The 16,847-nt window shown below is 43.9% G+C and overlaps 1 protein-coding gene across 2 annotated transcripts in view; it reads right to left on the reverse strand.

The window, feature by feature from the left end:
* Window positions 1–16,847, reverse strand: part of DROSHA (drosha ribonuclease III) — a 1,388,683-nt gene that overhangs the window by 500,070 nt on the left and 871,766 nt on the right. For both annotated transcript variants that reach the window (XM_069613610.1, XM_069613611.1), the window contains exon 13: window positions 16,572–16,741. In XM_069613610.1, the coding sequence (XP_069469711.1) occupies window positions 16,572–16,741 (170 nt within the window). The remainder of the gene's footprint in view (window positions 1–16,571; window positions 16,742–16,847) is intronic.

A 16,847-nucleotide genomic window follows, 5' to 3' on the forward strand; every position in this document is an offset into this window, starting at 1 on the left:
ACAGTCAGAGCTACAATGTCAACGTAGCTCACTGGGTTGAGGTTTGCTGTAGAGGTAGATGGTGAGTGTGTGTAATCTCCCAGTCATAGGTTCGAATCTTGGTAGAAAGGAATGGTGTTTTATCATTCTTCGGTCAATAAAGCTATTATCATATCAGGTAATCAGGGCACTTTTTAGAGACTATAAGAGAAAAAAAAACGGAGTTTGTAATGTGCAGAAATGATGTGGATATGGGTTGTTTGGCCTAAAATACTTGACCTATTGCCCATATGACCTAATTTTTTACCTAATTTGTTTTGACTTACTGCAGAGAGAGACCCCTGAGCCCCCCTGCAACACCCCCTAATGCGGGGGGAGAAGCCCTGCGCCCCTCCCCAACTTCCACCCACCTCAACCTATTCCCTTATTCACTCAAATGGGAGTAGGTCAAATTGGCATTAGGTCAAATTGGACAATTATGCCACTATATGTCTGTTGTACGGATTACTTGCCACAAACTGCCATCCACTAGATCCAATCGCTTTTGCTTATGTGAAAACAAAAAGGGACAGATCCCAGTCTACTGGATTATAAACTAGTTCAAGAAGCACATTTTAGCCAGAAACATTAGTGTTGTAATAATGATGAGATCACCAAATAGCCACGTGTGGAAGTGGTATAACGTTGCTTGTTTAGCCGCATAATAGTCTACATGAAAAGGACTTCTAGTAAGAACATGTTGAAGGCCAGTAATGTTGACCAAATAAGAGCCACTTTTGTCATCCAAATGAATGTCTTCATTTACACACATTTCTTAAAAACATGCAGAAGAGAAACTGTATTGTCTGATGGAAAATAGGAGAATTTCTGCCAGTTGTATTTTTCCTTCATAGCTTTTTACTGCCATTTTATACCCTTGTAAAATATTCAAATTTAATTTTCAGCAATATTAATACTGATAAAACAAGAAGCAGCTATACAGGATGAAGGAGGCACTTATGCCTGGACTTAAACACTGGAAAGTCCATCTCATACCTCTCAACTCACCTGCGTTTTGCAGGTGTCTCAGCTTGAATTCGGTTCACTCATGGCAAGCCCATTGCTCCTCCATACACTGCCACCCACCAAAAACACTTTCACCTGCCTTGTAGTCTCAACAGGTTGATAGGTATGAGTTCTACAGATAGGGGTTTGCATTCCAAAAAAGCTTAAGTATTGCTAAGTCGTCCCATCCAGCTCTGGATGTTCAGTCAACTGAAGTGTGCATTCCCAGACTGGTAGTTACTTTCCCACAACTACTTGCTTACTCTATATGGTGGGTTACATATATATTTAACCAAACCATATTTCTCCCTTGTTAATTTGAATGGTTGTACCAGTACATAACTATACGAATCAGAACGAAAATAAAACCTGAACTTGATGAACAGCTCACATGTGACAATGGACGGTTCTGTGTGTCTTCATCGAAGTTTAACTGGTCATTTTCTTTTTCCAAATTTGTTTCACCAATTTCTTTTTATCAAAAATGTAGGAGGATGGGGTGGGAGGGTGACCCCACCCAAGCCTGAACCCAACCCACCATCTACCAGTCAGTGGTAAAAATGTGACCAGTCACGTTCTTACATGGTTGGGAAAATAACTTCTTGGCCTCGACCTAGGGTACAAACCTTATACAAACTAAAAAATGGGTCAGAGAAACTTCCTTCTAATTAACTTTAAAATGGGACAGAAAACTAAAAAATGAGTTACACCTTCCATCACAGGCGCAAAGAGAGGTTACAGACTACAGACGGTGCCCTACAACTAGATCAATTTGCCAATACCGAAGCTAGTGGTAAACAATTTACTCTAAGATTAAATATAATACACCTCTTATGTGGAGTGGAAAACCAGCTTGTATAGTTCTCCTGGCTCAGCTGTGGTATCTGTTCCAGAGCGAATTGTACAGTAGGATTTTCCAGCTTATGGTTACGCCGGGTTAATTCTTTTCCTTCTAAGAATGCAACTAAGTTTTGAGATAGCAATTGCCCCTTCCTCGAGGGGCCTAATTAATGAATTACTAAAACCCATCGTAAACAAAGCTTGCTTTATGCATTGAAGCAACGAACTGCGACCACCGACGACAATAAATCCTCTATAAGCCAGTGTATAAGATGATACTCATTACCCCTAATACGTCACATTCTTTCCCAGAGCAACAGCGGTTTTAGGCTTAAAATGTCAGAGATACAGCCCCAACCCGCTTGCAAATGCAGCAAATCTGTGGGGGCCCCATTCGATCAACAGAACAGACAATGAAGAAAGTGGTTCTCTTTTTTCTGGATTGGGGTTGTGCAGGAGTGCCACCACACTTCCGCCCCATAGCTAGCAGTTGGTACAGCTTTAGCCTTATATATGGGGCAAACCCTCCCATCTTCTTACTCAATCGTACAATTGGGCCATTCACTTGAGCAAACTTTGTGGCACAACTAGCCACCTGAGAACCCCAACCCATATTGTTCTTTATAATGATCCCAAATAAGAGAATTCTTTCACTCATTACACCTCCCCAGTGGCTGTGAGTTTGCAGTGTGAAGGCTTAGATCCCCAACTACCATGAAATCCACAAACCCGGTAACCAACAATTGCAAAGCGATAGGTTTTTGCACGTAATACACCATCATCCGCATACCCCGGAGCAGCAATAAAAGTAGCCTGCACATCTTTGCGTATCAGCTGCTAAGCCTTTAAGTCACTAAATAACTAATTCATATATAAATTAAACAGCAGAGGGATCAGAACACAATTCTGCCTGTCACCTTGTGTATATTTAAAAGCCGGTGACAGCTCGCTGCTCTGAGCTGTATGAACCATAGCAGTCAGATTTCCATGCAAAGACACCAAAAATTATAAGAAGAGGTTTTGGAAGATCTATACTCTGCAAGAAATCCCCAAGCTTCTTCGGATTAACATCAAAAGCAGAGCCGTGATCCATGAAACCCATCTATATTACAGAGTACCATATCTTGCAACATATTTATCCAGAATCAAACAAAGATTCAATACCTGTAATCATACCGGCTCTGCTTAGACTATTGCAATGCCATCTATTCATGCATGTGTCATTGGACAATCATCAAACCCCTAAAGAACCCAATCTTTACTACTCAGATAATCCTGCTACAAAGAAGGTAAATGGGAATTCAATCAAAAAGAGGATAGATTTAAAAGGATCTTGCATACAAATGCCTGAACATGGCTGAGCACCAACTAATCTTTCAATAGTAATTTAATGTCACTACATGACCCGTATCCTCCCTGAGGTCCTCGTACCAACTAGCAGTGCTATGGCTAGATGATCATCAAGATACAAACAGGTTGGAGGCTGAACGCTAGATTTCCAGGACTCAACCATGTGGAATGACCCACATCTCAAATTTGAAACAGACTTCCTCTTCCTCAAAGACGCATCTCTTCTTTATTTTGTTGGACATAGAGCCCTCTTAACTTTAATACAAAATAACATTCTATACCTCGTAATTGGGACTACTGCAATGAACTGTACACAGAACTCCGTACAGAGACAATATTACAGAGTCCAAAATAACAATGCATTTACCATTTTTAAAGACACAGTGTTTTGCTCTTACCTGTAGGCATGTATACCTAACACATTAGGAGCAGACAAAACAAGTATTCAACGCAGGGTAAGCATGCATTGGATATAGGTTCATGGGGCTTCCTTTTAGTTTATCATGGAAAATCACATTGTAGATAGAGTACCATTTAGTTGCTTAATACCTACAGAAACACCTAAGGTTTACGACTTCTGGCTGACTTTGCCTTTCAATAGAACCAAATGGTGGGTTATCCCCTTCTTTGCAGTTATCTGGGGAGCAATATAAAAGAACTATAGAAAGTGGGATCTTTCCAATGAGTTTAAGTCCTCAAGGAAACCAACGCTGTGTTGGATTTAAACTCCTGGGAAAGATCGCACTTAGCTGTATAAAAAAAGCAGCAGCACTATGACAGACATCTTGGACATATGGACAGCATTGAACATGCCTCACCGCTGAAAGAATGATAATTGCGGTTGAGGCTGGTCCCCTGCTGTTTCGCTGATTGAGGATGGTGTTATTTCCACGCCGAGCAATCAGGAGTGACCTTGTGAAATTGCAGAAAATATACAGGACGATGGGAAAAGACTAGAAATATACAAGGAATCCACCTATACTACATTTCCGTACTGAGGAAGACAGACATCAGCTCGAATAATGAACTAGATTTGTTTGTCGAAACCTCTAGGTGAAGAATGTTGAGTATAGGCTCTCTGTAGTTTAGATGAAGATTTCATTTTTCTGTTCAGGTTTAGAATAATTTTGTTTCCACTTAAGATGAACAGTTTAATGTTCTGTTTAGTTTACTATAATGTGTGTACTATGATTAGCGTATTTGCACAATTTATACTGTGGATTTTCACACAATTTATATATCTTTGCACAGCATGCCGATTCATGCAATTTGTGCACACTGTTTATGTTTTTTATATGAATTGTCATTGTCTCACTGTTTTTTGCAAATATTTATTAAAATTACCTAATATATTAATAAATGAATTGCATTGTTACTTTTGCAAGCTACAATCCTCTTATTCCTTGAGCCCCTATTGAAATAATAACCATTTATTTTTTTCTGTGAGGTTTCAACTTTCTGAAGTTTTTGACTTTGCCTTTCAGAACAACAAAAGAGGTGATGTCTGTAAAGTTTAGAACTCATCTTAACCTCTGGCATTGCTCTGGGCAACCCAACATATCATCATTCTTTGCATTCCAAGGCATTACAGAAAGAGGAAATGCCATATGCAAATCAGGCTTGGTCCCACTTCAAACGGGGCAGTCCAGCCCAAACTGCTTGGTCACATTTCTTCTGCACGGGACCACTTTGCCTTTAGTGGTCCTTTAAGTTGGGAACAAGTGACCTATTATAAGCAACTAAATGTCAGCCATTTTGTGAATTGCCATCAATCCCTGTAACAGGAAGTGACAACAGAAGAAGTACAGTCTGCAAATCCATTCTAAGCGCAAGGATGAAAAGCTAAATTCTTCTTTTTACCAACATGTTCACATGCCTAGTAATTCTACCCAAGTATTACCATTAACATTGCCAGCAGTTGAGCTAGTACTATTTATACTACATATGATACTAGTGCTACCATTAGTAGTAATACGACTGCCAGTTCTACCACTAGCAAGAATAACAGTTTCACTAGTGTTATAACTAATGGTAACCACACAATTACTACTGGTGGCAATAGCATGATCAGTCCTGCTAGCAAAATTATCAGTATTAGTAACAGATGGCTACTCCGAAGTAATAATCATAATACTAGTGGTAGTATTAACATTACTGTAGCGTAACTAATCTGACTAAGACAGAAATAATATGCGAGGTGGCGGTGTTGCTATCATCGCCAAAATTAGCCTAAATATGAGAACCACTGTCATTCCAGATTCCAACTCCTGCGAAGTGTGCGCTATCAAACACCCACTTCATAATTCACAGACCTTTACCATCTACCTCATTTATAGTCCCCCGGGCCCGCTGGGCACATTTGATGAAGATATCAACTGCCTATTATCTACCAACCTTAAAACCTCCACGCAATTACTTTTTCTGGGAGACTTCAACCTAGGCTATTCCGAGCCCTTAGACAAACATGCCTCCAATGTGGTTAATACCCTCACGGAATTGGGACTAACCCAAGAAATTGTGGAACTCACCCACAACAGAGGAAGAACCCTCAATTGGCTAGCAGATTATAACTGCTCTGCAGCCATTACTTCCATCTCCCCACTATTATGGACAGACCACTACCTGGTAACCTTCGATTTATCCACCATCAGGCCACTCCTACATGCAGCCAATATGGCCCCCTCATGCCCGAACAGGAACAAAAAGAGTATCACTAAAGACAAAGTGATAACTGCTATTCTGCCCACCATGAATCAATTAGATGAACACCTAGACCCAGAGTTACTTGTTTGTGGAACGTAACAAAGTCTTATGCTCCACACTTAACATAGCTCCCCTCAAACTCAGACCTAGTAAAACAAAAAAAAACACCTCAATAAATGGTTCACACCTGAACTAAAAGACCTCTGTCAACTAGGGGTGTCACGGTATTCGTTTTATGACAGTACGATAACCTTCTTGCCAAATGACGGTATATCATGGTTATCGCGGTATAGCAGGTGGAGTTAACTGATCTTAACAAATATTTTCTAAAAGGTCATAAATTGACAGATGTATCATCACAAACAAAACCAGGCACCCAGGGCCAGAATTGAGCTTTTCAACATACTTTCTACTGAAATGCCTTGCTTCCACCAAACACAAACACACGTGTGGAGAGGAGGGGCTGGGGTGGAGGCCTGCTGCAACTGGCAAAGCAAACTGATTAGCTTTTCGTAAGTGGTCATTTAGGCTTTTTGCTTCCCCACTGGCTACTGGTGAAGATGAACATGTTGCCATCTTGATAACCTGCATGCCACAGATCAATGGAGGCTGATGGTAGTATACGCTTGTGCACATATATACACACACACATAGGCGCCAGGACTGGCACCATGAGGGCTTTTGAAGAGGATGCCAGGATCTAGAGGCCAGAGTCATGACTCCACCTGGCCAATGGGTTTGCCAGAGGGGGTTTTGGGCAAGGGCCGTGACATCACTCCCCCCTAAGGCCCCTCCCATGGTGTTCCTTCTGTCTGGCCCAAGTTTGGTTGGGAAGTTCTGATGGAATGTCCTGATTAGACACACACACACACACACACACACACACACACACACACGCACACGCACTCTCTCTTTATGTTACGGCCTTTAGTTTACTTGCGGGCCAAAAGGTGTTCAGTAATCACTGACATGTTACCCTTTGGTATGGCAGCAGGGAATACCCACAGAGATGAGTGAATTTCGCAGTGTGACTTATTATATGTAAATTCAATGATAGAACCAGGGAAATCCCCCATCGCCATATGTTTAGAGAACATTATCCATTATAAATATATAAACCCCAAAGCCGCCACCCCAAAGTAAACCTTTTTCCTTCTTGGCACTGTATCTATTCTTCCTATTGCTAACATATTGATTTTGTGTAATGCACGTGTGGTTTATGGAATGGCATTAAAAACTGCTCCAATTGTAACTACTTGGCAGAGGCACATCCAACAGTGCAAAACCAAGACTGTGCAGCAATTGCTTACTGCAGCCTTTCCAAATCAGACTGAAAAGCACACTTAACGGTATGAACGGTATCACGGTATAAACAATGTGACGGTTATTATTGTTCAATGAAGTGGTTCACGGTATCTTTAACGGTATACCGTTACATCCCTACTGTCAACTCAAAAGAAGTTGATTCGTCCTGGAGAATCTCACCCACAGAAGACCATAAAAATAAACTTACTGAAATGTCCTCACATTATAAAAAAGAAATTGTCCTGGCCAAACGTAACTCATAATAAGCACATAGCCACGGCCAACTCAAGTATGAGGGAGCTGTTTTCAATTCTAAAAGAACTAGAGTCGCCCACTCCCATTCCTGATATATATACAAAAGACAAAGCCTGGTGCACAGAGATACAAGCATTGACCAACAAAGTTACCATGCTTCAAAAGAAAATTGCAGCTAGGAAAGCTACCCTCAATCAACAACCAATACTTAACACACCAACCCACCTCCACTGGAACAAAATACAACTAGCCAATTCAGATTTACCAAAACATCTGTCCTGGAGTTGGAGAAAACTATCCTCTCTCTTAAGCCCTCCAATTGTCAAGGTGACCTGTGCCAGGCACAACTCAAAAGATGATGCCAGAGAACTTTCGCCCTTCATATCTAAGCTCGTGAATGCCTCATTCACCTCAGGCATTGTGCCATCCAACCTGAAACCATCATGGGTACTGCCTCTACTAAAAAAACAATCCCTCGACTCCTTCATCCCCACCAACTACCGCCCCATAACGACAGTCCCCTTTCTGCAAAAAATCCTGGACAAGATAGCATACACCCAAATGCAAACATTTCTAGATCATCATAAGCTCCTAGGAACAAGGCAGTCCGGGTTCCGCCCACGACATGGAACCGAGGCTGCGCTCATCGACTTGAAGGCCCAAATTGATGAGTTAAGAGACAAAAGGTCAAACAGCACTCCTCCTACTTTTGGATCTCGCGGCCGCCTTCGACCTTGTAGACCACAAAGTCCTCTGCAACCACCTTAACTCTGCAGCTCACTTCTCCAAAGAAGCCATATTGTGGGTCGAATCTTTCCTGAATCAAAGGACCATGAGGATGTTCTCCCCCTCAGATGCAGCTGACACCATCCCCATCCTGTGAAGTGTTTCCCAAGGCTCCTGCATATCTCCGACACTATACAACATATTTACTAAGCCCCTTTTTGATTATCTGGACCTTCTTGGTATCACCTACGCTAATTATGCAGATAATACCCTGTTCCTCCTCCCACTTTCCAGAGATTACAACAAGGATTTGACCTTGGTAAATAGGGTGTATCTCATCATCCAGGCATGGATGGCAACTCATGGTCTATGCCTGAATTATGACAAAACAGAGCTAATCATTCTAGGCACACACTCCACCCTAAAAAAAAATAGGCCAGAAATATCATGCCTTAGAGATCGATGGAAACACTATCAATGTTGCCAAGGAAGTGAAGACTCTTGGCTTCTACTTAGATGCCACCCTCTCCTTCAACAAACAGGTGAATTCTCTGGCCTCAGCCACAGCTTACACATGTAAGCTTATCAGAGCTGGTAAACACTTCATCTCCTATGAAAACTGTATGATCCTAGCGAGAGCCCTCATCTTATCCAGACTCGATTATTGTAATGCCCTATATATTGGGACTAAAATTCATCCCACATAGAATACAAATTCTACCAAATAATGCCCTGAGAGCAGCTCTTGGCATCCCTAAATGAACCCACATCTCTAAAACAAGGCGGAACAACTGGCTGTCGACCCAAGACAAAATCTTACTGAAAGTTGCCTCCCACCCTCACAAAGCCCTGAACAACGCGGCTCCACCCTATCTCTCTGATTCACAGAAAGAAGATCATCCAGACCCTCAAGAAGCACCTATGCCAATGCCCTCATCATTCAGAGATTTAAATTGACTAAGGCCGGAGGTGCTAGCTTCCCCGTCCGGGCGGGCCAAGTATGGAATTCACTCCCCCAAACTATACATGCTGAGAAATCCTACCTTAAATTCAGAGCCAACTACATCAATCACTTGAAGCAATCGACCAACTAACCAGTACCCCCTGCCATCCTCTTGCCTTTATTACAGATACAGATTGTATACTGTAAAATGCTCTATACTGTATTGCCCCGATGCTACACAACCGGCAAACATTATATAAATACCATATCCTGTATATAACTTATTGTATAATACTATATATAATTTACTGCATTACTGCCTATCCTGTCTATAGTATTATCTCCACGCAAATTGAACTTTTAACTATTGTAACCCTTGTAAGCTTTGCATACCCTGTACTGCTGCGCCCTCTTACCCTCGGGTCTGGTGCGCATTATAAATGAATAAAACAAACAAAAACAAACTTCCAGTAGTGTTACCACCAGAGCAGTAGTACGACTAGTGCTAGGCATACAACAAGTAGTAATACTACTTCTAATATCCATAGTAGTAGATCTACAGCCAGCAGTAGTAGTAGCAGCAGCAGTCAGAATACTGATACTACAATTATTAGTATTTGTAGTAATATTACTAATAAGTTTGCGAACATTAAAACACTGGTCGTAATACGATGACTTGCTATCAATGGTGGTAATACTACTACTATTGGTAGTATTTATTTGATTAATTTCATTGCTTTTTTTTTTATAACATGCCTAATACCATACCTGAGTTTGGTTTCTAAGCGCGGATCCGGGATTCAAACCTCTGTTGCTTTGCATGGTCTTGTTTCCAAGACCAGCACATTGCCCCTGTGCTATCCTCTGTTATGGGATACATTACTCACCGTAATTGTATTTCTGATGCTTGTATCTGCTTAGATTCACATGCTGTGCATAAGCCGACATCTAGTGGAAGCTGCGGAGTATTACAGTTTGTTTTTCGAAACTCGAAAATGGGCGTCGACACAGGGCGTGCCAGTAATACTATCCCTAGTGTGACGTCCACTGTACCCAAGATCCCTCACGCGTCTAGGATCCTCAGATTGTATTTTTTCTGACATGAGGTAGCATGAGGAGTAGCGTGAGTACAGATAATCCAATAAGATAGACAGAAAGGTAAGACTACAAGCCATCATGCGCCTTCTCTCAGAGGGGAGGAAGGGTGGGTCGCATGTGAATCTAAGCAGATACAAGCATCAGAAATACGATTACGGTGAGTAATGTATCCCTTCTGAGGCTTGTGGAATCTGCTTAGATCACATGCTGTGCATAGATTAGCGAGCAGTACCTTTAGAAGGAGGTGGGATGTGAGAAGGGTCATGAGCAAATAAGTGTCTTAGAACCGCTTGTCCCACTTCTGTATCTGCCTTGGAATGGGTGTCAATGCAGTAATGCTGAGTAAAAGTGTGAATAGAGCTCCAAGTAGCTGCTTTGCAAATGGTGTCAAGGGGTACATTTGCAATGAAAGCCAGAGTGGCCCCAATGCCTCTAGTAGAGTGGGCTCTTGGTGTGAAAGGCAGAGCTCTTTCAGAAAGTGAGTAACACAGCTGGATACAGTTAATAATCCACTTCGAGATGGCACCTTTAGAGACGCGATCCCCCTCTCTGCCTGTAGCTACGGAGACAAACAGTTCATCTGTTTTCCTTAGCGGTCTGGTCTTATTTACATAGTAGAGGACCGCCCTACGCACATCTAGGGTGTGTAGTTTCACCTCAGCCGAGCTTTGCAGGTCCTGTAAGAAAGCCGGAAGCTCGATGGACTGGTTTACATGGAATTTAGATATAAATTTAGGTGAGAACCTAGGGTGGGTGCGTAAAACCAGTTTGTCTTTATGGACAGTAAAGAAGGGATCCTGCACTGACAGAGCCTGAATTTCAGTGACCCTTCTTATAGAAGTAATAGCTACTAAGAAGGCCGTTTTATAAGTCAGGTGTTTGAGACTGCTTTTATGCATGGGTTCGAAAGGGGGGCCCATGAGCTTGGCTAGCACCACATTAAGGTCCCACCCTGGTGGTGGGTTTGAAATAGGAGGGTGAAGTCTCTTTACTCCTTCCATGAAGGCTTTAACTACTGGTACTTTCCACCACGAAACCTTGCTATGGGAAGTGGTGTAAGCCGACAGGGCTGCCAGGTGTACTTTCAGCGAGTTAAAAACCAATCCTGCATCCAGCAGGTGGAGCATGTATGTAACAATAGTGGAAGGAGTGCAATCAACCGGGTTGATTGATCTACTCTGGCACCAGATAACGAACCTCTTCCACTTGTCAAAGTAACAGTGCCTTGTGTTTGGTTTCCTAGATTCCTTTAGGATGTCCATACACCTCTGTGGCAAACTGAGATGTCCAAACTCTATGACCTCAGGAGCCATGCTGCCAGGTTCATTGAGTTGGGTTGCTGGTGCACTGTTTGACCTTGGTGCTGGGACAATAGGTTGTACCAGGCTGGAAGTTTGATGGGTTCGCACACCGCCATCCTGCGTAGGTGTGGGAACCACGGTTGTCTTGCCCACATGGGAGCAACTAGGACGAGCGTCATCGACTCTCTGTTCATCTTGTTCACCACTTTCCTGATGAGGAGTTGGTGGAAAAGCGTACGCAAACATCCCTGACCAGTTCATCCACAGGGCGTTCCCCTGGGAGTCTGGTTGGGGGAACCTGGATTCAAATCCTGGGCATTGTCTGTTTTCGCTTGTGGCGAATAGGTCTATAATGGGGAAACCCCACTGAGAGAAGAGATCTTCTATGACCTCTCTGTGTAGAACCCATTTGTGTTCCTCTGGGAGGGAGTCTCTGCTCAGGGCATCCGCTAGGGAATTGAGCTCCCCTGGAACATGTTGTGATGACAGGAAGATGTTCCGTCTGAGTGCCCATATCCAGATTTTTTCTGGGCAAGCTTGGACAGATTTGGCGAGCGAGTCCCTCCTTGCTTGTTCAGGTAGAACATGGCTGTTGTGCTGTCCGTCCGGATTTACACTGACAGGTTTAGTAGGTGGGGCTCGAACGCCTGAAGCGCTCTGAATACTGCCAGAAGCTCTAGCAGGTTGATGTGGTTCTTGGCCACTGAGTGAGACCAGAGATGCTGAGCTGTGTGGTGGAGATGGTGAGCTCCCCACCCTGTCAGGCATGCATCTGTAGTGACTATTGCCTGTATCTCGGGATCGTAAAAGGGTTTCCCCTGTGCGAGATTCTCTCTTGTCCACCAGTGAAGGCTTTGTACCAGTGTTGGTGAAACGACCACTAGATCGTAGCACTGACCACTTGCCTGAGACCACTGTTTCGCCAACCATTCCTGCATGGGACGCATGCGCAGGCGCGCGTGGGGGACCAGGTAAATACATGACGCCATCATGCCCAGTAAACGCATTGCTTTGAGTACCGTTATTTGTTGACCGGACTGATGATGCGGAATTTGCATTAGTATATTCCGAATTCTTTCTTCTGAAGGAAAGGTCACCCCCTCTTGGGTATCTAGGATTGCTCCTAGGAATTGTTTTGAGGTGCTTGGCACTAGGCTTGACTTTCTCTCGTTGATTGAGAAGCCCAACTCGTGAAGGAGGTCGATAGTCCTTTGAATGTTTGTCCTGCAAATTCCTGGGGTTTCCCCCGTTATGAGCCAGTCCTCCAGATAAGGGTACACTGGGATTGCCTCCCTGCGTAGGTGTGCAGCCGCCACCGCCAGTACCTTGGTGAATACCCTTGGTGCTGAAGCTATCACGAAGGGCAGTACCTTGAATTGGTAGTGTCGACTGTCCACCTTGAAGCGCAAATACTTTCTGTGCGCTGGGAACATGGAAATATGAAAATAAGCATCTTTTATATCCAAGGTTGCCATGTAATCCCCCTTTTTTAGGAGGGGATTACCTCTTGTAGCGTGGTCATACGAAATTTTTGGGGCTTGACATACTTGTTGGCAAGCCGTAAGTCCAATACTGGGCGCATTGTCAAATCTTTCTTTGGCACAAGGAAGTAAGTTGAATAAATACCCTTGTTTACCTGGTGTCCCGGGACGAGTTCTATCGCGTCCTTTTCTAGCAGAATGGCGATCTCCTCGAGGAGAATCTTCTGATGTTCTAAAGAGTGTACTCTTTGTCATGGAGGATGGTTCCGGGGACGCTGCAGTAGCTCTATACAATATCCTGTGGATACTGTTGACAGCACCCATCTGTCTGATGTGATCCCTTCCCAAGCCTGGGTGAAGTTGGAAATGCGTCCCCCTACTGGGGTTGCGTGAGAAGGGACCCTGAACTGAGCATCACTGCTTTGGTGGAGGCGTGCCGCCTCCCTTGTTGGGGCTGCCTCTGCCTTTACCACAACCTCTCCTATTACCCCTGCCGTAACCCTGGGCAGACTGTTGGTTGTTGTTCCACTGTGTACCCTGCAATTGGGAATAGGTAGATCCTCTCTGGGAATTTTGGCCGCATGGGCGACGAAAATTACTATTCCCTCTCTGGTTAGGGGGTTTATTGGTGAACTGGCCAAGGGACTTGAGTGTTTCGTATTCGTCCTTGGCATTCTTCAGTGCGTCTTCGACCGCCTTACCAAACAGATCGGTTTCCAACAATGATGCCTGGGTTTCTGCCTTAAACCCAGACTGCCGTAACCACGCATGTCTCTTGATAACAGTGCCTTCCGCCATCAATCTGCCTGCGTTGTCCGCGGCGTCGAAGGTTGCTTTCAAAATGCAACCAGACACCGCTCTACCCTCTGCGGAAATCCGAGCTAACTGGCCCTTTAAAGGTTCAGGAGCAGAGGCTATGAGTGCCGTGACTTCTTCCCACTGATGGCAGTTGTAGCTGGCCAACAGGGTGGTGGAGTTTGCAATCCTTGCTTGATAGGCGGACGTTGAGGCTACTTTCCAGCCGAAACCGTATAGTTTTTTGCTCTCCTTGTGGGGAGGAGCTTCGGACGATGACAAGGGTGTTCCAGCCCTCTTACGAGTGTTGGTGACAACTAGGGAGTCTGGCTTCAGATGTCCTCTTATATAGAGAGGGTCAGACTGGGCCGCCCTGAAAAGTTTTTCAACCCTGGGATTGACTGCTCTGGTGAGGTTCAGGTTCACCAGGGACGGATCTATTCTCCGCTGATTGGACTTAAGGATAGGGATGGTCTGGGAAACAGGCCTCCTTTCTCCCACTAACTCTTCCGCGAAGTCCCTTTCCTCCTGGACACCGTGGGTGTCAATGTGGAAATGTTCTGCTGCGCGTGCGAGAACCTCGTTTAGGAAGGGTTGGTTATCGACTGGGGAGTCGGTAACTGGGGCTTCGTTCTCTACCGGGGAATCTACTCTGTATGTTTCCGGGTCCTCCTCTTCCTCTTCCTAGTCCTCATCATCCCCATAGTAGCCCGTCCCGGTTTGCTCTTCTATCATACCAAATTCTTGGTCCTCACAAAAGGAAGCCTCTCCTTGATACAGTGAGTATGGTCTTGCGTATGGTTGTACCTCTAAGGGTTCTGACCTCATCGGAGTTTCAAACCGGGGCTTTTTACTCGGGGGGATAGGATCAGTAGAGCCTGAGGGTGTCGCCCCCTGTGGATCATACGAGAGGAAATGTTCTGGATTTTTATCATAAAAATCTGCCAAAGAAGACATTCTTGACATGACCCTATTTATGTCTTCACTGGACCATTTTTTGGAACTGGGGATGACTCTCTCAGCAAGTCTATGGGATTTATCTTGTTTAGTGTGTGTAGTATGTGAAGCGCTTGTGTCGCCGGGGGTCTTCCGCATAGCCGCCCTGCCGGACGACCTTCCGAGGTCGGGGACCTGCGCTCGGCTGTCTTTCGACGCCGTAATGCCCTCGCCGTCCGAAAGTACGGCGTCGCTGCCGTCGCTGAAGGTGCCCTCCCCTGCCATGGCCGCCTGCCTGGCGTGGTGGGCCCAACGCTTCGAACGGTCCTTAAGTGTCTTAGGTTTAAACCTACTACACGCTCTGCAGTTCGCTTCGGGGTGGTCCCTCGGCAAGCAGAGATTGCACGTGGCATGCCTGTCGACCCAAGGGTATTTGCGATTGCACTTGGGGCAGAATTGAAAAGGGGTACCCTCCATACGCCCCTTGAGGCAGCGGGCTGTTAAGTGTAGGAAATGTATAAGGTGTACCTATATACCAAGAGTGTAGAGTATGTACCACCCCCCACTTTCCCTACTTGCAGGGCCGAGGCCAGAGGCCTTCCGAGGCCCGGGCCGAGGCCAGCGGCCTTCCGAGGCCCAAAATCGTCGTGCAGCAGCCGATGGTCAATTTCTTCTCTAGCCGGCGTCGAGTGTCAAAGTTCGACGTTGGGGTGGGGAAGGATGTCAATAGATTATTATTTTAAATTTTTAGCAAAAGTATGGCTAAGGCCAGGGGACTCCGCAAAATGCTTCCGACCAGTATGGCGGAAAAAAACAATCTGAGGATCCTAGACGCGTGAGGGATCTTGGGTACAGTGGACGTCGCACTAGGGATAGTATTACTGGCACGCCCTGTGTCGACGCCCATTTTCGAGTTTCGAAAAACAAACTGTAATACTCCGCAGCTTCCACTAGATGTCGGCCTTTGCACAGCATGTGATCTAAGCAGATTCCACAAGCCTCAGAATATATATATATATATATATATATATATATATATATATATATATATATATATATATATATATATATATATATATATATATATATATATGTTATTAAATATTAGTATATATTAGCACTAATACTTCTGTTGAACACTTCGGATTCTGCTATTGTTGTGAACAGGCGCACTAGGTTGGTAAAAATATTTAAAAGAAAAAAAATGCAACTTTTCCTTTTCATCTTTGCTGCTCTAATGGATCACCAGAATGCCTGTCTTTTGAGGTCACTTCCTATTTCCGGGATTAAAGACCATTTATAAAATGAAAGTAGTCAAATAAATGCTTATGATCATGGAAAAAAAAGGGATGGAAATAGTTGTTTGTTGGGAAATTGTCAGGTATATAAAACATTAATAGCAACAAACATTTTATTCTTAGGTCATGAAAATGGCACCAGAGCGCACTACAATTCCTAGTAACAAATCAAATCTTTTTGTCCCCCTTAAGAAGTCAACATTTCTAATCCTTTGGTCTCTTATAGAACCAAGGGATCCCATCGGTTTTGAGAAAGAGGTCATCGAGGATGTAAAATAAGAAGAGATTTGCCCAACAGGTTTCTGCCTAAATCAAACATGTGCCTCAGTCATGCACACCTAAATATAAAGTAGCTAAAAATGTTCAATCAATATCTAATGGTTAAACGAGAAAACAGATTAGCACAAAAATGGCCTAATATTCTTTGCTGCAGTATTGATTACAACAGGCTAACCTGCAAAGTGGTTTAGAAAAAACTATGAAGCATTGATACATTTGAGAATGGCAACATACATACCATGCCTGGGTTCATGACAATCATTCCTTTGCACTCCTCTGCATACTTTTGCCAATGGATAGCCTGCCACCGCAGCATGTCAGCTAGCTCTTCGTCAGGCACTAGAGCTTTGGTGCTCTTTATCAAGTAGAGCATTACCTGGTGCATTGATAACACTTCTTTGTCACCATCTTAAAGAAAAAAAGGGAAGCATTTACAACCCAGAATCAGAAAACATGTTGGTCATGAACTTGCAATCGAGAAAATATTGAATATCATGCTTATAATGTAAAAAAC

The sequence above is a fragment of the Ambystoma mexicanum genome, chromosome 5p, assembly GCF_040938575.1.
Source record: "Ambystoma mexicanum isolate Mex_15411 chromosome 5p, UKY_AmexF1_1, whole genome shotgun sequence".
Classification (NCBI taxonomy): domain Eukaryota; kingdom Metazoa; phylum Chordata; class Amphibia; order Caudata; family Ambystomatidae; genus Ambystoma; species Ambystoma mexicanum.